Consider the following 26528-nt stretch of genomic DNA (forward strand, 5'->3'; position numbering starts at 1 on the left):
GCGCGTAGCAAAGCAGAACAATGAAACCACGTGGTTGCACAGGGCTTTTTGCGTTCGTACCTTCGTTCGTATCTTGAACTTGGTACGTACATTGAAGCAAAATTTTACGTACAATCCTGTTCGTAAACCAATTTGTACGTGAACGGGGTCGTTTGTATGTCGAGGTGCTACTGTACATCCAGAAATGAAGAATGAATGGGACATGATGCAAGCTAAGATACAGGCAGAGTTTTGGATGATCAAGTTTACAGAGAATGGAAGATGAGGCTGGTCAGGAGTTGTCAAGTCAGCCAAATTTAGTGACCAAAGATATGAAAGCAAATATCAGTAGATAAATTGAGGGAGGGAAGACAGAGTAACATTATTAATGAGAAGCAGATAGAATTAGCGATGGGTTGGATGCAGTTACAACTTACCTCAGAGTCAAATGTGATACCCAAGATTATATACTGGCTGATTCAATAACAAGGCAATTGCTAGGGAAAAAGATGAACGTGGTAACTAAAAAGTGTGGGGCATGGACTGAAGGCTGGTTTTGACATACAGTCAGGGAAAGTTGCTATTTATTTAATACTGGATGTTAGGCAAGTTAGTGTCAAATAGGTGTTGGGGGTGGTGGGAGTCTGCTGAGGGGTGCAGGTGAGAGGGGGTGATATTGCTGGGAAATGTTAACATAGGTATGAATCTAATGTGATTATTATACTGATTAGTAAGGTTCGATCACATGGGATCCAGGGAGAGCTTGCCAACTGGATACAAAATTCGCTTAGTGGTAGGAGACAGAAGGTTGTTGTACAGGGTTGTTGTTCAGATTGGAGACTTGTGACCAGCAATGTGCTACAAGGATCAGTCCTGGGACCACTGTTGTTCATCATTTATATAAATTATTTGAATTAAAATATAGGAGGCATGATTATTAAGTTTGCAGATCATACCAAAATTGGGGTACAACTTGATCTTGATCAACTGGGTCAGTGGGCCAAGGAATGGCAGATGGCATTTAATTTAGATAAATATGAGGTGTTGGATTTTGGTAAGGAAACCAGGACAAGATTTACACAGTTAATGGCAGGGCTGTGGAGTGTGTTATCAACAGAGGCACTGAGAGGTACAGGTACACAGTTCCTTTGAAGTGGCGAAGGTTAAGGCGGCTTATCTTCATCAATCAGAGCATAGAGTACAGGAGTTGGGACATTGAAAGGACATTGAGTACCGCATACAATCCTGGTCACCCTGCGAGAGGAAGGATTTATTAAACTGGAAAGATGCAAAAAAGATGTTTTTCAATTGGAGGGTTTGATTTATAAAGAGAGGCAGAATATGCTGGAACTTTTTCCCTGGAGCGCAGGAGGTTGAGGGGTGCCTTGTAAAAGATTTATAAAATCATGAAGGGCATAGATAAAGTGAATAGCCAAGGTATTTTCCTTAGCGCAGGCGAGTTCAAAACTATTCAGCATAAGTTTAAGGTGAGAAGAGAAAGATTTAAAAGGGTCCTGAGGGGCAACGTTTTTCAAGCAAAGGGTGCTGTGCGTATCTGGAATGAGCTGCCACGAGAAGTGATAGAGAAAGATGAATACAACTACAATATTTAAAAGACATTTGGACAAGTACATGGATAGGAAAGGTTTGAAGGGATATGGGCCAATCGCAGGCAAATGGAATTACTTCAGTTGAGCAGACCTGTTCGACATGAACGAATTGAGCTGAAGGATGTGCTGCACGACTCGTGAAAATTCCATGCTGTATGACTCTTATGACTATGATGTTGTTGAAGCGCAGCTTAAAGATAATAGACAGGAGAAAATGATACATCATGAAGGGTCTAGATAGATTAGACATTGTTCCTGTTGACTGAAAGGTCAAGAACCAGAGGACACCGACTCAAGGTCAATGACAAAAGAAAAAGAGATTAGATTCCAAATTGCAAGAATTTGGTGGAACAACATTTAATCATTGCTTTCAAGATGGAATTGGAGCAGCACCTGGAAAGGCACACACTGCAGGGTTATAAAAGGTTGCAGGAATGGGATCAACTGTAATACAGTTGCAGAGAGTGCAAAATAGTCTTCTTTTATGCTCTAACCAATGACACCAGAGATAAATGGTGCAAGGCTGGGAAGAGAAGTAATTGCCAGTAATTCTTCAGCTATGACTGGATAAAAAAAAAAATGGAACCACAGTCCTATCCAATTGAACAGAGAAGAGGCATTGGATGGAGTATATCAACTGTTAAAAGCTTGAGAAAGGTCAGAAGGAACAGTGAACTAATCCTTCTACATTCTCAGAATATCACAGCCAATTAAATACTTTCAGTACAATGAATCTGTATCCAATAAGCTAATCATAATTTTTTTGATTATTACTGATTGAAGCATAAATATTAGCCCAGACAAAAAAAATTTACCTGTGGTTCTTCATACAGTACCATATAAGGTTTCATAGCTATGTGGGAAGCAAACTAATGTTACATGTTCAACCTCACTTAGCTTACAGTTCAACTTCACATTTCATGTAAAGATAGCACCTCCAACAGGGCAGATTGTGGATGATTAAAACATTTTCTTTTATTTGACCTCAACCAAATTAGCATACTATGGAACCAACTTTTGAAATATCCAACTGTTCTTGGAGAGCATATTGTGCATCATGAGTCCTATCCAAGTTTTCAGAGAGTCATAGGGATGTATAGTATGCAAACAGACCCTTCAGTCCAACCCATCCATGCCAAACAGATATCCCAACCCAATCTAGTCCCACCTGCCAGCACCTGGCCCATATCTCTCCAAACCCTTCCTATTCATATACCCATCCAAATGTCGCTTAAATATTGCTATTGCACCAGCCTCCACCACTTCCTCTGGCAGCTCATTCCATACACGTACCACCCTCTGCGTGAAAACGTTGCCCCTTAGGACTCTTTTATATCTTTCCCCTCTCACCCTAAACCTATGCCCTCTAGTTCTGGATCCCCTGACCCCAGGAAAAGGCCTATTTACCCTATCCATGCCCCTCATGATATTGTAAATCTCTATAACATCACCCCTCAGCCTCCGATGCTCCAGGGAAAACAGCCCCAGTCTGTTCAGCCTCTCCCTATAGCTCAAATCCTCTAACCCTTGCAACCTCCTTGTAAATCTTTTCTGAACCCTTTCAAGTTTCACAACATCTTTCCGATAGGAAGGAGACCAGAATTGCACGCAATATTCCAACAGTGACCTAACCAATGTCCTGTACAGCTGCAACATGACCTCCCAACTCCTGTACTCAATACTCGGACCAATAAAGGAAAGCATACCAAACGCCTTGTTTACTATCCTATCTACCTGCAACTCCACTTTCAAGGAGCTATGAACCTCCACTCCAAGGTCTCTTTGTTCAGCAACACTCTTTAGGAAGTTACCATTAAGTGTATAAGACTTGACTTGCTAAGATTTTCTTTCCCAAAATGCAGCACCTCACATTTATCTGAATTAAACTCCATCTGCCACTTCTCAGCCCATTGGCCCATCTGGTCAAGATCCTGTTGTAATCTGAGGTAACCCTCTTCACTGTCCACCACACCTCCAATTTGGTGTCATCTGCAAACTTACTAACTGTCCTTCTTATGCTCGCATCCAAATCATTTATGTAAATGACAAACAGTAGAGGACCCAGCACCAATCCTTGTGGCACTCCACTGGTCAAAGACCTCCAATCTGAAAAACAACCCTCCACCACCACCCTCGGTCTTCTACTTTTGAGCCAGTTCTGTATCCAAATTGCTAGTTTCCCTGTATTGAGGTCTAACCTTGCTAATCAGTCTCCCATGGGGAACCTTGTCGAATGCCTTACTGAAGTCCATATAGATCACATCTACCGCTCTGCCCTCATCAATCCTCTGTTACGTCTTCAAAAAACTCAATCAAGTTTGAGAGACATGATTTCCCACGCACAAAGCCATGTGACTATCCCTAATCAGGGCTTGCCTTTCCAAATACTTGTACATCCTGTCCCTCAAGACTCCCTCCAATAACTTGCCCACCACTGAGGTCAGGCTCACTGGTCTATAGTTCCCTGGCTTGTCTTTACCGCCTTTCTTAAACAGTGGCACCATGTTAGCCAATCTCCAGTCTTCCGGCACCTCACCTGTGACTATCGATGATACAAATATCTCAGCAAGAGGCCCAGCAATCACTTCTCTAGCTTCCCACGGAGTTCTCAGGTACACCTGATCAGGTCCTGGGAATTTATCCACCTTTACCTGTTTCAAGACATCCAGCGCTTCCTCCTCTGTAATCTGGACATTTTGCAAGATGTCACCATCGGTTTCCCTACAGTCTATATCTTCCATTCCTTTCCCACAGTAAATACTGATGCAAAATACTTATTTAGTATCTCCCCCATTTTCTGTGGCTCCACACAAAGGCCGCCTTGCTGATCTTTGAGGGGCCCTATCCTCTCCCTAGTTACTCTTTTGTCCTTAATGTGTTTGTAAAAACTCTTTGGATTCTCCTTAATTCTATTTGCAAAAGCTATCGCATATCCCCTTTTTGCCCTCTTGATTTCCCTCTTAAGTACACTCCTACTCTAAGAATTTATACTCTAAGAATTCACTCAATCTATCCTGTCTATACCTGACATATGCTTCCTTCTTTTTTTCTTTACCTTGCATTGTTTTTGTTTGGTTAAGATCACAAGACTTTGGTGCTATGATTTCATTTCCAAAGTCCCTTATTCTTCGCTTCTGCCCCCACCCCTGTCCCAAAAAAAGCTATTAAGATTCAAAATACAATCCAGATTTAGGAAAATCTCTAAAATGGTACAGCTGAGTGTTTCTTTCATATGCAGAAATAAGAAAAGCTTACATATTAGTGTTTTAGTGAAATTGGTGACAAGTTGTCCAAAGGAACCCCACATCAGGCTACGTAAAGGCAAGATCTCATGGGGTAGTATATTAGTTTGTATAGAGGACCAATTAACTAATAGAAGTTAGGGCTGAGATAAAGAGGGAATTTTCTGAATGACAAGCTGCAACTAGTGGAGTGTTACAGGGACCAGTATTTGGGCCACATTATTTATAATAAAAATTAATGACTTGAATGAGTAAAGTGAATGCACTGTTGTCAAGTTTCAGATTACAAAATTCAAAGGCAAGGCAAGTATTGAGGATGATACAATAAAGGTACAGAGGTGCATTGACAGGTTGAGAGAGTGAGCAAAAACTTGTCAGAGAGACTATAATGAGGGGGAAAATGTGAAGTATGCACTTTAGCAGGAAAAATAGAGAAGCTGAATATTAGTTGAATGGAGCAAGTCTGCAGAAAACCTCAGCACAGAGGGATTGGAGGGCTCAGGTACATGAATCACAAAAAGCTAGTATTCAAGTTCAGCTGTAATAGGAAAGGCAAATGGAATGTTGACCTTCACTTCAAAGTAAATAGAGTATTAAAAAAAAGGGAGATCTTGCTAAAACTATTCAAGGTACTAGTCAGACCACACCTGGACTACTGTGAACAGTGTTGGTCACTTATTGAAGAAAAGTGATATGAGCATGGGAGTCAGTCCAGAGAAGGCTCACTGGGTTGATCCTTGCTATGGAGGGACGTTTTGTTTTTATGAAGAGAGGTTGAGTAAGTTTGGATGGATTTATACTCATCAGCATTTAGATCAATGACCTAAATGAAACATACAAAATTCTTAGGGAATTGACAAAGTAGATACTGAGAGGTTATTTTCATTTGAGAATGAGTAAAGGACCAGAGGCCATAATTTCAGAGTCAGTGGTTGCCATTTATGACAGACAAGGAATACTTTCATCTCTCTAAAGGTAGTGAATCTTGGAATTAAAGCTAGAGAGACTATGTTAGAAAGCATATTCAAGGCTGATATAAACACATTTTTAACCAGCAGGGGAATCAAAGGTTATGGAGAAAAGCCAAGAAAGTGAAGTTGAGGATTATCAGTTCAGCTGTGAGGGCTGACTGGTCTACACCCAAACCCATTCCCGCACCCTATATTTACTCCTGACTAACGCACGTAACACTACAGGCAATTTAGCATGGCCAATTCACCTGATCTGTACATCTTTGGATTGTGGGAAGAAACCAGAGCACCCGGAGGAAACACACACATAAATGGAGAATGTGCAAATTCCACACAGACAGTCACCCGAGGCGGGAATCGAACCTGGTTCCAGCTTTATAGAAATTTCTTTTTGAATTCTCAGTGAAGTTAGGTACAGCTTTCTTACTAGAACACCATCTGTAACCGCATACACTTCGATTCACCATGAGCAAAGCCATAGGAGATCAGCAAGCATGCTTTAAATTATTTAAGTAATTCAAATACCAAGAGAATTGGTATTTACAGGGACAGTAAATACAGAAACAGTAACACAGAAACAAACCATCCGGTGCCATCAGATGCATGACTCATGAATTTGTGGCCATAGACGTGCTTTTGCAAGAGGTTGAAGAGCAAAAGGCAAACTGTAACTGAGAATCAGTCCAAAAGTATTTGAAGCCTAAAATAAAACCAAATGTCAATACAACTAGGGCATGCCAGGAGATGGTTTACAAAATTAAAACATGAAACCTCTTTGACACTGAGCAGAGATATAAACCCACACACAGGAAATGCACCATAAGCTGACCAACACAATTTTATTTTTTGACACTTAGTGAGACTGCCCCACTGTGAAATGAGCAACACAGAATAGGAACCTCTTCATGGTTTCTTTTTCTTTGGTATACTGACTTAGAAGATAAAAAGGAGGGCAGTCTGCTCCTGATCACTACCAATACAGTACTCTTAATTAGAAAGTAAGTGGAGGTCAGGATCAGTCAACAAAAATAAAGATGGGAGGATAACTAAAGAAAGACTGCTTTTGCTAGATACCTACGGCAATACCGGTCTCAGGTGGAGCTGCGACCGGAGAGTGGAAGGTGATCTTTGCGCTGTGAACAGCTGCTAGTTTTTTTTCCCCACAAAACAGAACAAATAAACTCATTTATGAGTCCAGGCCTAGAAGTTAACTGCAGATTGATTCTTGTTCAAAGAATGTTATAGATGTTTCAGTTCCAGAGATGTATTATGGTCAAACAGATGTCAGATATTTCAATGTTATCATAGGGGGGGGTTGGTGCCAACCAGTCTAACAAAGAGAATGAAAACCAAAAACACAAAGATAAACTAAAGTCTGAACTGATATCAAATTGGATTTTTGGTCAGAAGTATTGAGACTGCCAAAGCTACAGGAAGACCAGATTGCTCTCTGGCTATCCTTCCATGATCAACTTATTGAAACTTATTTGGAGAATAGAATCTCAGTTATAAGCATTATATGAATATTCCTGAGCTTACTGGAAGCTATCTGCATTGACCAGTGTCTTTGGAAACCACGCAAAGTACAATCCATGTTCCTATGGTATTATAGATCATGTGAATTGCTTAAGTGAACTGACCAATTTCATCTTATTTTTCTTTTGATTTATCCCTTAAGTGTGTCTGTTTACCTTTGAGTGGGGGGGCGAGAATCAAAGACGACTCAGTTTAAACCACAGACACTAATTAGGCTAAACTTTTGTTTAACTATGCCCCGATAAAGCCAAATAAATTGTGAATTCTTTTGTTTAAGGGATGGACTTGGTGCCTGGTATTGGTTGTCAAAGTAATCCAGTTAGGAAACATTGGAGCAATTTTGAGGATCATTGTGTATTTTAGTTTTACAGTGTTGCGAATACCGGGAACAGGAAGGCTGATATGATTTGGCTGTCTGTGTTGTAACAAAAGTGATATTACACCCAGTCTCCATAGGTTACTATCACCAACTGATTATGTAGCTGGAGATTGCATCAATTGGCCTCCAATCCAGTCAAATAAAGTCTTATTCTTCCTTTAATATCTTCATAAACCCAAAAATTCAAAGAAAATGGAAGTTAAAGACATTTCCCTGGTTTACTTGAGCAATATTCAGGAGATTAATCCAAAATTCATGAAGACTCCATGGCAGTCATGGAGGTTTACGATTCTTGCCCCTAACTCATCTTAAGTATCTATAAGATAAGGGCAGGGAAACCAGGAATGGAGAACTTAATTTCAAATTTGACACTTTTGGTATTTTTTTTCCAGTTTTAATTCTTCTGTGCTACACCAGTACTTACTTGACAGCAACTACATTGGTATGTGCTTGATCAAAACAGCTATTCAATAACTTCTCCTTGCTCGATGAAACTTGCAAGACTAAACTTGCAAGACCAGGGGCAAAAACAAAATCACTACGGTTTTCCCGACAGACTGCATACATACTACTTCTTCAGCAAGAATGTCTCAGTCAGGAATGTGTCAAATCAAGAAAGCATCCAGATTAGGGATGAATAATTATAACCTGTTTTAAATGCATACACACATTGGTATTAATTTACAAAATAGAACATAGAACATAGAAGAATACAGCGCAGTACAGGCCCTTTGGCCCTCAATGTTGCGCCGATCCAAGCCCACCTAACCTACACTAGCCCACTATCCTCCATATGCCTATCCAATGCCCACTTAAATGCCCATAAAGAGGGGGTGTCCACCACTGCTACTGGCAGGGCATTCCATGAACTCACGACTCGCTGAGTAAAGAACCTACCCCTAACATCTGCCCTATACCTACTCCCCCTTAATTTAAAGCTATGCCCCCTCGTAATAGCTGACTCCATACGTGGAAAAAGGTTCTCACGGTCAATCCTATCTAAACCCCTAATCATCTTGCACACCTCTATCAAGTCACCCCTAAATCTTCTTTTCTCCAATGAAAACAGCCCCAAGTGCCTCAGCCTTTCCTCATACGATCTTCCTACCATACCAGGCAACATCCTGGTAAACCTCCTCTGCACCTGTTCTAGTGCCTCCACATCCTTCCTATAGTATGGCGACCAAAACTGCACACAATACTCCAGATGCGGCCGCACCAGAGTCTTATACAACTGCAACATGATCTCAGGACTCTGGAACTCAATTCCTCTACCAATAAAAGCCAGTACACCATATGCCTTCTTCACCGCACTATTTACCTGGGTGGCAACTTTCAAAGATCTGTGTACATGGACACCAAGATCCCTCTGCTCATCCACACTACCAAGTATCCGACCATTAGCCCAGTACCCCATCTTTTTGTTACTCTTACCAAAGTGAATCACCTCACACTTAGCTACATTGAACTCCATTTGCCACCTTTCTGCCCAGTTCTGCAGCTTATCTATATCCCGCTGTAACCTGCCACATCCTTCCTCACTGTCAACAACTCCTCAGACTTTCGTATCATCCACAAACTTGCTCACCCAACCTTCGAGCCCCTCCTCCAGGTCATTTATAAAAATGACAAACAGCAATGGTCCCAAAACAGATCCTTGCAGAACACCGCTAGTAACGGCACTCCAAGATGAACCTTTACCATCAACTACTACCCTCTGTCTTCTTCCAGCCAGCCAATTCCTAATCCAAACCTCCAACTCACCCTCAATGCCATACCTCCGTATTTTTTGAAGTAGCCTACCATGGGGAACCTTATCAAATGCCTTACTAAAATCCATATACACCACATCTACCGCTTTCCCCTCGTCCACCTCCTTAATCACCTTCTCAAAGAATTCAATAAGGTTTGTGAGGCACGACCTGCCCTTCACAAAACCATGCTGACTATCCTTGATCACATTATTCCTATCCAGATGTGCATAAATCCTATCCCTTACAATTCTCTCTAAGATTTTGCCCACAACAGAAGTGAGACTCACCGGCCTATAGTTACTAGGGTTATCCCTACTCCCCTTCTTGAACAAGGGAACCACATTTGCTAGCCTCCAGTCTTCTGGCACTACTCCTATAGACAACGAGGACACAAAAATCAAGGCCAATGGCTCTGCAATCTCCTCCCTTGCTTCCCAGAGAATCCTAGGATAAATGCCATCAGGCCCAGGGGACTTATCTATATTCACCCTTTCCAGAATGTCCAACACCTCTTCCCTACATACCTCAAAGCCATTCATTCTACTTAATTGTGACTCAGTATTCACATCGGCAACAATGTCCTGTTCCTGAGTGAATACTGACGAAAAGTATTCATTCAGTGTCTCCCCAATCTCTTCAGCCTCCACACGCAACTGCCCACTACTATCCTTGGCTGGACCTATTCCTACCCTAGTCATTCTTTTATTCCTGACATACCTATAAAAAGCCTTAGGGTTTTCCCTAATCCTACCAACTAAGGACCTTTCATGTCCCCTCCTTGCTGCTCTTAGCTCTCTCTTCAGGTCCTTCCTGGCTACCTTATAACTCAATCACCCCAATTGAACCTTCACGCCTCATCTTTACATAGGCCGCCCTCTTCCATTTAACAAGGGATTCCAATTCCTTATTAAACCACGGCTCCCTCACACGATCCTTTCCTCCCTGCCTGACAGGTACATACTTATCAAGGACACTCAATAGTTGCTCCTTGAACAAGCTCCACATATCAATTACGCCCTTGCCTTGAAGCCTAGTTTTCCAAGCCACGCATCCTAAGTTGTGCCTCACCGCATCATAATTTCCCTGCCCCCAGCTATAACTCTTGCCCTGCAGTGCACACTTATCCCTCTCCATCACTAGAGTAAAAGTCACCGAATTGTGGTCACTGTCCCCAAAGTGCTCACCTACCTCTAATTCTAACACCTGGCCAGGTTCGTTACCCAGAACCAAATCCAGTATGGCCTCACCTCTTGTTGGCCTATCTACATATTGTGTCAGGAAACCCTCCTGCACACATTGGACAAACACCGACCCATCTAACAAACTAGAGCTATAGCTTTCCCAATCAATATCAGGAAAGTTAAAGTCCCCCATAACAACCACCCTATTACTTTCACTCTTCTCCTGAATCATCCTCGCAATCCTTTCTTCTACGTTTCTAGGACTATTAGGAGGCCTGTAAAAAACTCCTAACAGGGTGACCTCACCTTTCCTATTCCTAGCCTCAGCCCAAACTACCTCAGATGGCGAGTCTTCATCATCGTCCTTTCCACAGCTGTAGTACGATCTTTGACAAGCAATGCCACACCTCCCCCTCTTTTACCCCCACCTCTGACCCTACTAAAACATTTAAACCCTGGGACCTGCAACAGCCAATCCTGTCCCTGTTCTACCCATGTCTCCGTAATAGCCACAACATCGAAGTCTGAGGTACTAACCCACGCTGCAAGTTCACCTACCTTATTTCATATACTTCTTGCATTGAAGTATACACACTTCAAGCCACTTTCCTGTTTACAGGCACCCTCCTTTGAGATTGATGCCATGTTCCTAACCTCCCTACACTCCAGGTCCTGCACCCTAAAGCTACAGTCTAGGTTCCCATGCCCATGCAGAGTTAGTTTAACCCCCCCCCCAAGAGCACTAGCAAACCTCCCGCCAAGGATACTGGTGCCCCTCAGGTTCAGGTGCAGACCATCCTGTTTATAGAGGTCCCACCTTCCCCAGAAAGAACCCCAGTTATCCAAATACCGGAATCCCTCCCTCCTGCACCATCCCTGTAGCCACGCATTTAACTGTTCTCTCTCCCTATTCCTCGACTCTCTATCACGTGGCACGGGTAACAAACCAGAGACAACAACTCTGTTCGTTCTAACTCTGAGCTTCCAACCTAGCTCCCTGAAAGCCTGCCTAACATCCTCAGCCCTCCTCCTACTAATGTCATTGGTGCCAATGTGGACCACGACTTCGGGCTGCTCCCCCTCCCCCTCCCCCTTAAGGATCCGGAAAACACGATCAGAGACATCACGTACCCTTGCACCTGGGAGGCAACATACCAAACGTGAGTCTCTCTTGCCCCCACAAAACCGCCTATCTGTGCCCCGAACTATCGAGTCCCCAATTACTATTGCTCTGCTCTTCTCCACCCTTCCCTTCTGAGCAACGGGGACAGGCTCCATGCCAGAGGCCTGAGCCCCATTACTTACCCCTGGTAAGTCATCCCCCCAACAAGTATCCAAAACGGTATACTTGTTCTTGAGGGGAACGGCCGCAGGGGGTCCCTGCACTGGCTGCTTCCTCCCAGTTCCCCCTCACTGTCACCCATCTGTCTGCAATCTTTGGAGTTACTACTTCACTAAAGCTCCGATCTATGACCCCCTCTGCCTCCCGAATGATCCTAAGTTCATCCAACTCCAGCTCCAGTTCCCTAACACTGTCTTGGAGGAGCTGGAGATGGGTGCACTTCCTGCAAGTGTAATCAGCAGGGATGACCATGGCATCCCTCACCTCAAACATGTTGCAAGAGGAACATTGCACTGCCTTCACTGCCATCCCTCTAAAAGTAACCTTTTTTTAAAAAAAGTAAAATATCTAACATGCCCAAGGTTTCTTTTCATTGGGACTTCGCAGTTACAGAACTTCACCAATAGCAAATATCTCCAGCATTGCTTTCTGTTTACTACAAACCCACAGACTCCCATAACTACCTGGACTACAGCTCCTCCCACCCAGTATCCTGCAAGAACTCCATCCCATTTTCACAATTCCTCCGTTGCATCTGCTTGGATGAGGAGACATTCCATTCCCAAGCATTCCCCACATCCACCTATTTCAAACAATGTGTTTATTTTCTCCCTGTTATCCAGACAACCCTCACTGCACCACCTCCATTCCCCATTCCACTGCTCTAAACACTCCCCCTCCAAACACAATAAAAACAGAGTCCCCTTTGTCCTCACCCACCAATCCAGTCTCCACATTCAAAGTGTCATCCTTAAACACTTCCTCCAACTCCAACTAGACCTCACCATCAAGAACACCTTTCCCTCCCCACCCCTCTCTGCCTTCCGCAAGGACCATTCCATTTAACATTCCTTTGTTTGCGCAACTCTCCCTACCAACCCCCTTAACACCCAGGTACTTTCCCATGCAATCGGACCAACCAGGCTGCACCCTCCACTGTCCCCACTTCACCACCCCTTTATCTGCAGCTCCCCCTGTACCCTTAGTCCTGAAGGGTTACACTCAAAACATTGACTTCTCTACCTCCTGATGCTGTGTGGCTTGTTGTGTTCTTCCAACCTCCTGCCTGTCTACTTCAGTTGTACAGGGGCCATGCAATAGTGAATGACAACAGTACAGTATTAATCGTAGCTTAAGCTTCAGTTGGAAGGTACCCTTCAAGCATTTCATCTCTGGTCACAGATGAAGAGTTCAAAATGAGTAGGCTATGGTGGGCTGCTGACACACAAGCAGTCAAGTCCCACATGAGATGAAAGTTAAGTGCAAGAACACCCTAACAAAATTAAAAGATTGCCATTCAATATCTGGCCACTGCGTCAGAAACAGCTGGACAAAACTAGATTTTGATCAACTAAATTAACTAACTTGACTAAAAGAAATAAAGAGAACACCTTTTTGATAGCAACCCAGATGAACCATTCAAAATCTGAGTGTATACTTGCAACAGATATCTTCTATAGTAGCTAACATGTTCTGGATGTAGGTTTGTGCGCTGAGCTGGAAGGTTCATTTTCAGACATTTCGTCACCATACTACGTAACATTTTCAGTGAGCCTCCGGACGAAGCACTGCTGATGATTCCTGCTTTCTATTTATGTGTTTGGATTTCTGAGTTGATGATGTCATTTCCTACTGTGATGTCATTTCCTGTTTTTCTCAGGGGGTGGTAAATGGGGGTCCAAGTCAATGTGCTTGTTGATAAAAGTTCCAGTTGGAATGCCATGCTTCTAGGAACTCTTATGAGTGTCTCTGTTTAGCTTGTCCTACGAAGTGGTGTCCTTCCTTATCCTAAGGAAGGATATTAGTGAGAGGGCCATGTCGTTTTGTGGCTAGTTGATGTTCATATATCCTGGTGGCTACTTTTCTGCCCGTTTGTCCAATGTATTGTTAGTTATCGTTCTTGTAGGGTATTTTGTAAATGACATGAGTTTTGCTTGCTGTCTGCATAGGGTGTTTCAAGTTCATTAGCTGCTGTTTTAGTGTGTTGGTGGGTTTGTGGGCTACCATGATGCCAATGGATTTGCTTCAATATTGCTGCTTCAGTGGATCTGGCACATATTATAGAACAGCTAAATCTTTTTGTTTGCTGATTCAGAATGCTCTGGGACTGGTAAAGTATAACTATGTTATTGAAATAATAATTCGAAGAATGGGAGTTCAAATGTACTGTGGTATTTTGAGCAGTAGAATTCCGTTAAGAATCTGCCTTCAGGAAAAGTTGCCATGAAACTGCTGGATTTGAAAACTCAACTTTTCACAAATGTTCCTTTCAGAAGGAAATAGTCTTCATTACAGTTAGGTTGGTGCTATAGGTGATTTCAGTTCTACAGCAATATAGTTGACTCTTAATTGTTCCCTGAAAGTGACTGAGGAAACCAGTCATATCTGAAACGGCCAATAGTGAAGCACCTCATTTGCAACACCCACATCCTAGCGTGAACACGGGTTTCAGAAGCCGAGGTCCATGTCTGTGTTCTCCTCATTGGACCTGGACATGTGCTGAGGAAATTTAAGGTTTCATAGATGCTTCGTATTTAGATATGGTTATCCAGAACCAACACAAAATATTCCCCTGAAAATAAAATCAACACATTGCAGGTGTTGCAAATCTGAAATAAAAATAAAGTTACGAAAAATTTCTGTTTTAGATATACTGCACATGTACAAGCATTAGTGCAACACTCCTCACAATTAATATTCTGAATGCCCAATAACGTGTTAGCATTTCAAAAGAGTAGGAGAGAGAAAAGTGAGGTTTTAGAAGTTGAGTGGCAAGTAGCAAGTCAAAAAACAAACCTCAGTTTAATAACACAACAAGTGAACAGAGGTTCGGTTTATTTTAATTCATCACCCTGATCCTCATGCTCACTTTTCATCCTTCAGTCTCCTACTCTGTTCCAGTAAAGCTCAATGTCAATTCAAGGAACATCTCATCTTTTGATTAAGCATCCCATAACCTTCCAAACTTAAAAACGAGTTCTGCATTTCAGTCTGTAATCTTTGTCTCCATTGAATTTCCTTTGCTAGTTTATGTTTCAATTCATTTTTTCTTGTTTTTGCTTTCAGATGGCAGCTATTTATCTTTCTGCCATTCACTGCCTTCTCTAAACCAATCTTTTGTTTCTTTACTTGCCCAATTACCATACCCTTGGCCTTGCACCACAAACTCTTTTGCCAGTTAATCCCTTCCGTCTTCCACTGATATAAACTGTAGGCCCTGCTCCCCAGCTATACCCTCCACCAACTTAAAAAGTGTCCAAGTTTCTAATTTTTCCCAGTTTTAGTGAAAGATCATGGATCTGAATCATGAACTCTTTCTCTCTGCAGAGATGTCGCCTAACCTGAGTATTTCCAGCATTCTTAGCTTTACTTCAGGTTTTCCAAAATCCCCTGGGAGGTGCTGGAGTATATTCCACAAAGAATCAACAATAAGGCTCCAATGAAAGGAGAAAAGAAAAATCGATCTAGAATCAAAACTGGGGTGTACATGCAGATAAATGTTGCTCGCAACTGAAAAATATGTCAGACCAAGGCTACAAAGACATTTTACTATTCACTAGGGTATATTAGAATATAGCTTGGCCGTATTGGGGCAAATGAACATGGTGAATGGAAAACAAGTTTTTAGATTAGATTAGATTAGATTACAGTGTGGAAACAGGCCCTTCGGCCCAACAAGTCCACACCGACCCGCCGAAGCGCAACCCACCCATACCCCTACATTTACCCCTTACCTAACACTACGGACAATTTAGCATGGCCAATTCACCTGGCCCTGCACATCTTTGGACTGTGGGAGGAAACCGGAGCACCCGGAGGAAACCCACGCAGACACGGGGAGAACGTGCAAACTCCACACAGTCAGTCGCCTGAGGCGGGAATTGAACCCGGGTCTCAGGAGCTGCGAGGCGGCAGTGCTAACCACTGTGCCACCGTGCCGCCCATAAATGCTGGATGTCAGATTAACGACATAAAATATAGCACAGGAGGCGGCCATTAGCAATAAATATTTCATCTTTTGCTTATCAACCATAATAGCCACCACCTTCCTTGACTCAGTTTATCAGCATAAACTCATGCTCCTTTGTCCTTCATGTTTATCCAGCTCCCTATTAACTTTAGATATGCAGAATGGGCTCAAAATTAGAACACTGGAGGTCAACCTTCAAGGTGGATAGTATTGGGAGTGTGGTGCTGGAAAAGCAGAGTCAGGTAGGCAGTATCCGAGGAAAAGGAGAGTCAACATTTCAAGCATAAGTCCTTGACCAGGAATGAGGCTTGTGGGCTAAAGGGGCTGAGAGATAAATGGGTGGAGGATTGGGAGTGGGGGGGGGGGGGGGGGGGGGGGTGAGGTAGCAGGTAATGTGATACATCAGAGAGGAGGGTAGAGTGGATAGGTGGGAAGGAAGATGGAGAGATAAAACAGGTCAAAAAGGCAATGCCGATTTGAAAGGTTGGATCGGGGGTAAAGTGGGGGTAGGGAAAATGAGGAAACTGGTGAAATCCGCATTGATCCCATGTGGTTGGAGGGTCCCAAGGTAGAAGATGAGGTATTCTTCCTCCAGGCATTGGGTGGTAAAGGTTTGGCAATGGAGGCGGCCCAGGACTTGCATGTCCTCGGGGGAGTGGGAGTGGGAGTTAAAATGCTTGGCCACAGGGTGGTGGGGTTGTTTCATATATGTGTCCCAGAGATGTTCTCTGAAGCGTTCCACAAGTAGGCATCCTGTCTCCCTAGTGTAGAGGAGACCACATCAGGAGCAATGGATACAGCAGATGACACTTGTGGAAGTGCTGGTAAATTTCTGATGGATGCGGAAGGATCCTTTGGGATCTTGGACGGAGATGAAGGGGAGGTGTGGTTGCAGGTTTTTCAATTCCTGTGAGGGAAGATGCAGGGAGGGGATGATGGATTGGCTGGGGCAGTGGACCTGACAAGAGAGTCATGGAGGGAATGGACTTTACAGAACACAGATGGGGGTGGGGAGGGAAATATATCCCTGGTGGTGGGGTCTGTTTGTAGGTGGCGGAAATGGCTGAGGATGTGATGTGATGTGATGTATCCGGAGGTTGGTGGGGTGGAAGGTGAGGACCGAGGGGTTCTGTCCTTTCTGCTGTTGCAGTGGTGGGGTTAGGGAGCAGAGGTGTGGGAAGTGGATAAGATGTGCTAGAGGGCATCATTGACCACGTGGGAAGGGAAATTGCGGTCTATGAAGGAGGAGGCCATCTGGTATGTTCTATGGTGGATAGTTGAAGTAATATTAGGAAAGGGCTACAGCTTTAAATGGCAATACTCAGGTATGTAAAAGATGCTGGGTAAAAAGCTCAACTTTTGGAGATTTCCACAACTCTGAATTTAGACTGGGGGTGAGGGTGGAGTTAAGGAAGTATTCACTAAAGAGTGCATCACTGGAGAGAATTTGGGAAACTAGCCTACAATTTTGAAGATATCATTGGAGACTTTGTAGGATCAAGAACATGCTGTAAAACACCATTTGACACTGTTGTGCTTACCATGTGGCAAGGTAATACTAGCGCCATCTACAATAGCCTGGGCCAGTTCATGATCGTTGCATTCAATGGCATAGGCAGCTGCCTTAAGGGCATCCCAGATTTCTTTGCGACCTTCAAAAGCTGGTGCTGTATCCCAGAATTCATCTCTTTTACTCCTCAGTTGGCCATCTGTCATAGGATAATCACTTTTCCACTTTGGCCTCTCTTTCTTCAGGGGCTCATTTCGACCTGAAATCAAGAAAAAACCTTATAAAAATAAAACCTCAAGAACTGCGGATGCTGTAAATCAGAAACAAAAACAGAAGTTGCCGGAAAGCTCAGCAGGTCTGACAGCATCTGGAGAGAAATCAGAGTTAGCGTTTGGGTCCAACGACCCCCCCCCCCCCCTTCAGAACACAAAAAATGAGAGATCAGCAAAGAAATGATGTCAGACTTGAAAATATATTTAAAAAAATAGTATTTTAGGAGACCTTGCAATGAAGGACAGTACAGGTTGGTTGACCAAGTCAATCCATGTAATCATGCATACAATGTGAAGTCCAATCATTCATTCAGCACTGAATAATGACTTTGAACAACTTGAGGCACAAATGTTTAGGCATAGCTCTAAAAAGACATGTCAAACTGTCAAAAAGTGTGGTGCTGTAAAAGCACAGGTGGTCAGGCAGCATCTGAGTAGAGTTGACATTTTGGGCATAAGCCCTTCATCAGGACATTCCTGACGAAGGGCTTATGACTGAAACGTTGACTCTTGTTGCTCAGATGCTGCATGATCTCCTGTCCTTTTCCAGCGCCACACTTTCCATCTCTGATCTCCAGTCCTCACTTTCTCCATGTCAAACTGTCCTGTGTACTCTGCAGTCCTAGACTTACTGTCCAGTACTACCATCTCAATCCCTAGTTGGTTGCTCATAACAATGGTATACATGACTGGATTATTCTTTATTTTTAAAACCTTGACTTTTAAACACCAAAACAGCTGCTGAATCAGGTCAGTAAGTTTGACATATTTGAGACATGGGCAATTTTTGTTCATAAAGTCACTCTCTGTATCTGTTAGCTCAAGGATGGCTAACATTTGCCAACATAGTCACAACCTTGCCCTTGCTAGGCCTGCAGAGTGAAGAGCAGGTAATATTGAAGCAGCTAGAATATTATTACTACTCAGTCTTGCAGTCACAGCACCATTTTTGTAGTCTTCTTGACATGTGCTGCTGCTGTTGGGTGTTTGAGCAGGGGATTCCCAATTCCTCTGAAACAGACAGACAATCACAAGTGAACAAACTGGTTTGCATGGCATTCTGCAGAGTGGATTATGTGGAAAATTGGAGGGGACAACTTTTGTTGCCGAGGGCAAGATGACTTGCGTTCCCAATAGTTTTAGTGGGAGTAACAGCCAAATGATACATGTTGTAATGTAACTAGTAAACCACTCTCAACAAATCCCATTTACCTGTCACTCCTGTGCTCACTGATTTATGCTGGCTCCTAGTTAGGCAATGCATTCATTTTAAAATTCTAATCCTGGTTTACATAGCCCTCTATGGCTTTGCTCCCCCATGTCTCAAATCATCTCTATTCCCACAACACAGGTTACCTGCAGAGGGACGTCTTGTAAAATTGGCAATGCACATCACTGGTGGTGTAATAAAATGTACCTTTAAGAGCGAGTTATTCTGTCCTGTTTCTCTTGAAGCAGTGTGTTGTCAACCAGGTGTCTGTTCCATGGCAAACAGAGTAAATAGTTTTTTCTCTTTTTAAAATTAGACAAAAACAACATGAGTGGGTGGAGTCAGGGTTTCACACAGGCTGGGTCTTAGTTTTGCTTTCAGTTGAGGTTTTGGAATTGAAGCTGCTAGATACACCCCTCTCTCTGCTGAAGAAACTCAGACTTCTCTCTCTGTTGCTGGATTCAAGCTGTCAGCATCCTTCTCCTAGACTCCAGAAGATAGCATGTCAGAGAAATCGGTTTTGCTGAATGCCTTTGCCAAAGGTGTTTATGGCATGCTGCTATATTGGAACAGTTCATGAGTAGTTAATTTTTTTTTTTTTTTTTTAAGTATTTTGATGCAAAGTTATGCCATTTTTTGGTTTGTATTTTAACTGTGGTGAAGGAATAAAGTGCATTTTGCTTAAAGTCTGGTAGTTTGACCAATCAAACCACATCTGGAACATAGCACCCTACACTTACCTTAAGACAAAAGATAGGGTCTTTGCTATCTCTGTGTTCTGAAGGGGTTTGGTCTGGTCCATAACAATGGCAATGCCTTTAATTGCTTAAGCTTCAACCTTGAATTCCCTCCCTCAACTCCTCCACTTCTCTACTTCTCACTCCTCTAAGACATTCTTTAAAACCTACTTCTTTGCTCAAACTTTGTTATCTGGCCTAATATTTCTTGGCATGGTGCCACTTGTTTTAAAATGCTCCTGTTCTGTGCCGTGGGGCATTTAATTAAGGTTCTATATAAAATCTAAGCTGTTCTTGAAGTAACAAAAAGAATTGCTGATCAAGTGCAGTAGGATTAAAACCTAATGAAAAGGCATCAACTTGACATGTGAATTGTTTCTCACTCTTGATCCTGTTTGGCCTGCCGTATTTCCAGCATTCTCTATTTTACCTTGTATAGGGATTAAAAGCTTAATGGATACAGGTTGACAACAAAAGAATTTTCTAAAGAACATTATTCAAATGGAGATAATTCTCCTCCCAATCTGATCCACATTTGATGAGAGAGAATCAACTCAAAAACCATAGAGAAAACAGACCTCTCTCAATAACCTAACATTCATTTACTTTGTAACCCAACCTATCTCCTGTCTTTCTGCAAACCTTTCTCCCTTCCTGAACTCAGTCAAACTTTTCATGTAGGATGAGTGGTTAGCAATTTTCAAATGTGAAAACACAAATGAAGAAACAAAGTTTATAAAGTGTGCAGGAAACCCATTCAAAATTTTGCAAAATATTTTGATATACTTTTAAAACAAACATTTTTAAATAGATTCACACTTGTTAAGTTTGTATATAAGCTTTGTGACAAAATAATAGTATGCAGCAGGAAGGTTCAGCCATATCCTGGTTTGCACAAAGAAGCAGGACATGTAAGCTAACACGATTTCTTAAAGTGCAGGTAATGGCAAAAAAAATACTGTGTTCTCCTCCAGAGAATACTTAGTCTTGTAGGATGTTGCGACAAAATCACTGATGATGTAGAAAGATCTGCAGTAAAAGACAGCGAAGATAGGTGAGCCTCATGTGCTAACATTGAAGGAGCAATAGGCAGCAGGTTATTACAAACATACAAAAGGATGGACTGGAAAATAGTTATGAGTATCATGGATATCAAGATCCACAAGTATTTCCCGAGAAAGGACGAGGTACCACACGCAAGAGGCCTAAATAAAGACAACAATAATTCAAAGGGGATGTTAAATATTTGAAAAATTGGGTGAATTGGAGTTTGAGAAGTTAAAAGCACCTCCAAAATCACAATCACCCAAGAAAAGAACTTGCTCCTTGCATCCAGCTCAGTCCTCCAACTCAAATTTGTCTTCAATTTAGTCCCATGGGTGAAAGGGTTGTTATACAAACAAGGCTGAGTAAATTAGGTCTGTAATTTCTGAAACTTATCTCATTGAACAAACAAGATTCTGAATGGTTTTGAAAAGATGTTAGTATTAGTTGTCATAGACCCAATGTATCACAGGACTGCTCTCGGAGAGCACTGACGAGTGCAGAGTTGAACCTGAGGCTCTGCATGCTTCAAGTGAGGGACAAGGTTGAGAAGGCAGGTTCTTCAATGTTGATCTCAGCCAATGCAAGAAATGAAACCAAACTGTTAACATCACTGAAGCAAGCCTGGAGGTAAAAACACCTCATCTTCTGCCTTGGGACCCCCCCCCCCCCTCCCTTCCATTTATCTCTCAGCCTCCACTGGCCCACAAGCCTCATTCCTGATGAAGGGCTTTTGCCTGGAGTTTCAACTCTTCTCTCCTCAGATGCTGCTTGACCAGCTGTGTTTATCCAGCACCACACTCTTCGACACTGATCTCCAGCATCTGCAGTCCTCACTTTCTCCAAACAAATAATCTGGCCTATCAAGCCTGTTCATCTAGACTTGTGCTTATAACCCACACAAACATCTTCCCTGTCACCCACTGTCAAATCAGCATATTATTCTATACTTTCTCATGCATGTGCTTACCTAGTTTTTGCTTAAAATGTATAAAATGCAAATTGTTATTTGCCTTAACAGTGGTAGTGTTTCACATGCTAAATATTAAGTGAAAAAGTTTCTCTTCAATTTCATCAAGGGTTTAATAAAGACTGTTGTCTTTATGGCACTTAGGTTTTGACTCCTCAAAGTAGAAAAAACCTCAATTAGGTCACTTCTCAACTTTGGTTTTTCTACAAGATCCACTATCGGTTTAGCCATTCCTGATAATTACATTGTCTCACTTTCTCTTTCTCCCACATCCCCTCAAGATTCGAACATGAATATTTGGCCTCATCTATGATTAATATCCAATAATGTGGCTTTCTTGTACTTCCTACCAAAATGGTACAGGCTCACACTTCATATTGAAATTAATTTGCTAATTAAACAGTCAATTTTAAAAATTCATCTTTTATATAATGCAGAAAGCGTAAAATCAATTATTCCTCTAATGTAGTACAGTCTGCAAATTTATTAAATTGTAAATCAGGTTCCAAATCATTAATGTAAATGGAGAATGTCAGCCTTCCCAGCACCAATCCCACTGTGTGCCATTCAAGTAGCTACCCTTAACTCTACACTTTGGTGCTCTGTTCTATACCCAGCTTTCTACCCATTCTAGCACTCGTGCCAAACTTAGTCATGAAATTACTATGAGACAGCTTTTTGAAAATCGAAGTATTAGATCTACTACACGACCTTTGACGAACTGGTGTTTATTCTTAATTTCAATGTTGTTGAAAATCAAAGTCAAAGTCAATGTGGCTGGCCAATCAATTTTCCCTTTTGAAGTCTGTGCCAACTACCATTATATGTTCAGCTTTCAGGAGAATAATCTTTCAAAACTCTTTTGCCTGTGTCTATAGCTAGGTATTTCTGTTATCATTACCTATAACAGACAAGTACATGTGTGCAGTCTGGGTATTCCAAAACCAGTCACTGTGTAACATGCAATATGGAAATGGCAGCAAGGAGTGAGTTCATGAGACCTGTTCAAAAAGGGTTTCTGCTATTGTCAGAACAAAACGAGCGCAGGTGAACTGCACATTTGCTGTTGGCTGCCATTTTAAACACAACATAATTCCAGGTTCCCCAAAAGTACTGTGGACTTTCGGTTCAAAGACGAAGAATGGGAAAAAGTGTCATGATGGAGGATTTTCATGGCTCAATCTAAGCCATCACAACTTTAGTGTCAAGGGCTATCAATACCCAATGGGAATATATCCAAGCATGAAGGAACTCTGCCTGAGATAATAGGGAGAAAATTAGATTGGGAGGGGGGGGAAATGAAACAGATACAATTAAAATGTTAACCAATTAAAATAAACAATAAACTGGTTCATATTGATGTGACAACAAAAAAACAAAAATACAAAACAACCATTTTATTGTTAGTTTGTTTATGTGGAAGGTATGACAAATGTCTTAGGCATGCATCACCTACTGGCAGCAAACATACAAGTTTGGGTGTGTCTGGTGTACATGTACACATGCATTAACAACTATTAGGGCTCTGTTGGCACCTGAAACTAATGACTCAGAGATATTAACCCCAGGTGTACTGTGTTTGAAGAGCCTGTCAGCTTGCTAGCATTATTTATTTATTCATTCAATCATCTCTTGCCAAGCTTGATGGTGCCTTCTCCACTGCCACAACTTGCCTCAGTAAGTCAAAATGAAAACCTGGTCAGATAAAAATCACTTAGAGGACCCTAGTTTAATGTCAAACTATTTTCAACCTATAATATCTTTATTCCAGCTTGCATTCTTACTACTAAAACTTAATCAGCATTCACATTCCTCAAGCTACAAACAGCTGCTGGGTAAATTGCTCTAAGTAAAGTAAGCCTTAGTAGCCATTTTTTATGTGGAGGAGAAGCAACATTGTGAGATAGCCCTTAGAGAAAGTCAGAGGCAGCAATTCCAAGCCTGCTCAGCTGATCCAACATGTTGACAAAGCAGACATCTATACTCATGTCAAGTGGATGATTCAGCAACAAAAACCAATATCCAGCAGAGCCAAAATTTAACTACAAACATGACTGCAAACAAGGAACTAAACAGAAAATAACTAGCCTAATCACACTGTACAATCAGAAAACAGTGCCAGCCTTGTATTAATGCAAATCTAGTGGTAAGCCATCCAAACTAGATTCAACCAATGGGAAACCCCCTGGAGGCTCTAGTCTTGCTCAGCTTTGTGGATTTTCATTATTTAAGTTATATGTAAAATGCTGCTGGCACCTTTCGGTGTGATACCAACTGTTACAAATCAGAAACAAACTCAACAGATTTGGGGTTGGGTTTTGGGGAAACATTTTAGAAAACAAAATTAATCTTAAGCACAACTTAATTCAAATGTATTGTAATATCTTAAAAGGTAGTGAAAGATTCAATCATCCATTTAAAATAAATAATACTAACTTGTTTCATTTGACAGAAATGGTTTGGTGACAAAAGTACTGAGACAGAGTTAGCTTCGTCTTGCAACTATTTTGTATTCCAGAATAGGCCTACATAGCCAAGCCCTAAAAAGTCCTCAATGTTTTCATGAAATGAAATCTGCGAGCTATTACTTCTAACTTTAAAGGCATATTATGTTTGATTCTGCACTTAAGTAATAATGTCTCAAGTACTGGTTTGAGAACTCGCTTCATACACGGACTCTGCCAACTTAGTGTTCCAGAAATCAGCTTTAGTTATTTCTCAGAGTAGCAACCAGGACAGTGAACGAAAATTGGAATATTTTGCATAAATTAAGGAATTGCTTCTGAAGTCAGCAAGAAATGACACCATGGCAAATTCATCTGGCTTAAGTGTGCTTAATACAAGAAAAGAAATAAGAAGTGGACCATATGACCGCTTGAATCTATTCTGCTATTTGACACAATCGGGGCTGATACTTAGAGTCAGAGATGTACAGCATGGAAACAGACCCTTCGGTCCATGCCGATCAGATATCCCAACCCAATCTAGTCCCACCTGGCAGCACCTGGCCCATATCTCTCCAAACCCTTCCTATTCATATATCCATTCAAATACCTCTTAAAATGTTGCAATTGTATTAGCCTCCATCACTTCCTCTGGCAGCTCATTCCATACGCTTACCACCCTGTGTGGAAAAAGTTGCTCCTTAGGTCTCTTTAATATCTTTCCCCTCTCACCCTAAACCTATGCCCTCTAGTTCTGGACTCTCCTACCCCAGGGAAAAGACTGTCTATTTATCCTATGCATGCCCTTCAATTTTGTAAACCTCTAGAAGGTCACCCCTCAGCCTCCGACGGAAGGAGACCAGAATTGCACACAATATTCCAACAGTAGCCTAACCAATACAAGCCTAATCCTGTACAGGCCTGAACTCCACTATTCTGCCTTTTCCCTATATACTTTAATCTGAAGAAACCAAAATCTGTCCCTCAGCATTAAATGTATTGAACAATGGGGTACTCAACCATCTATGATATTGAATTTCAAACATTAACCGTTGCTGAAGAAATTTCGCCTCATCCCAATCTTAAATGATCAGCCCTCTATCCTGGGATTGGGCCTAATGTTCTAAATTCCCCAGCCAAAGGAAATATGCCCAATGTCCTTTCTGTCAAAAAAACAAGATTGAGGGGATTTTCAAGAGATCACAGTCATTCTTCTCAATGTCAGAGAACACAGGTCCAATTCACTTAGCCTTTAATCATTGGATAACCAACAGATGGGAGAGAGAAGAATAGAAAAAAATTACTGAGTCCAATTTATATGCATAGCCATGATCTTATGTATCTTAAAAAATGGTGCCATGCTTTAAAACAGATTCTCACGCAATCTTCAAAACTGCTAGTTCTCACAACCAAATATTAAAAATACACTAGACAAAATTACATCACATGACACATTATTTTCAGAAGACATTTGTAAGAAGTAGCCAATTTGATCTAGTAATATAGAATATCAGTTTTTCTCTGCCATAATGAAAGCGAGAATTTTGTGATTGCACAATCTCAATGCTGAAATGGGGGAGACACAAAACTCCAGCACTGTTTTTTTTTTCAGTCGTTTGGAAACCTTCTGTCTCGTGACAATTGACCACAATAATGCTGCAGTAAACTGTGCTACACACCACTTGGTATAGCTCGCAAGTCCCACTACCCCAAAATTTGCTGCAGAGAAAGACAGGTGGCTGAGATGGTGCATGATACGCTGGCCTTTGTTTCCTCTGGGATCTCTTCTGAGTTAGCTCAGCTTTCCAGTTCTTGCCTCTAAACCACTTTTCTATAGGTCGTGGACATGCTCAGCATGGCTGCAGATGCTCAGAGGCTTTGCACATGCTGCTCTGTGCACAGAAACATTGATTTCTGGTTCGGTATACAAGAAAAAAATTACAAGGGAATGTAGGTCACAACCATCAACAGCTGCATCCCATTTATTTGCGTCCAGCACTTCCATATCTTGCTCACTGGTGTTGCTGCAGCAGAGATACAGACAACCTGGAGAATTTGAGCCAGTGGCCAGTTCACCTTAACCAGAGGTCTTTGGGGACATATGGCTGTCACTCATTCCATGAACAAAACCAACCCAGTACAGACACCGTAGGTTTGAGCAATGAATATATGCTGACTGAACTTGCATACTACAGACGCTCTGATTTAGTGATCTTGCCCTGCCAAGAAACATTAATAAATCTTGCACTGTGAAGGTGGAAAGCATTTGGCTTTCTTTCCCACTTCACTGATCTTATCTAGGTCTCACCACTGTAGAACAGAGTGCTGAGTTAGCAGGCTTGGTAGACTCCGTCTGGCTTCTGCTGTGCCAGAGTGG

The 26528-nt window shown here is 42.0% G+C and overlaps 1 protein-coding gene across 1 annotated transcript in view; it reads right to left on the bottom strand.

The window, feature by feature from the left end:
• ubtd1b (ubiquitin domain containing 1b) overlaps positions 1 to 26528 on the bottom strand; it is a 104148-nt gene that overhangs the window by 7594 nt on the left and 70026 nt on the right. Inside the window, exon 2 of the mRNA XM_043712987.2 lies at positions 17506 to 17733. Within this exon, the coding sequence (XP_043568922.1) occupies positions 17506 to 17733 (228 nt within the window). The remainder of the gene's footprint in view (positions 1 to 17505; positions 17734 to 26528) is intronic.

The sequence above is a fragment of the Chiloscyllium plagiosum genome, unplaced genomic scaffold (genome assembly GCF_037043375.1).
Source record: "Chiloscyllium plagiosum isolate Xiang-an unplaced genomic scaffold, Cpla_swu_hap1 HiC_scaffold_22, whole genome shotgun sequence".
In the NCBI taxonomy this organism is placed as follows: domain Eukaryota; kingdom Metazoa; phylum Chordata; class Chondrichthyes; order Orectolobiformes; family Hemiscylliidae; genus Chiloscyllium; species Chiloscyllium plagiosum.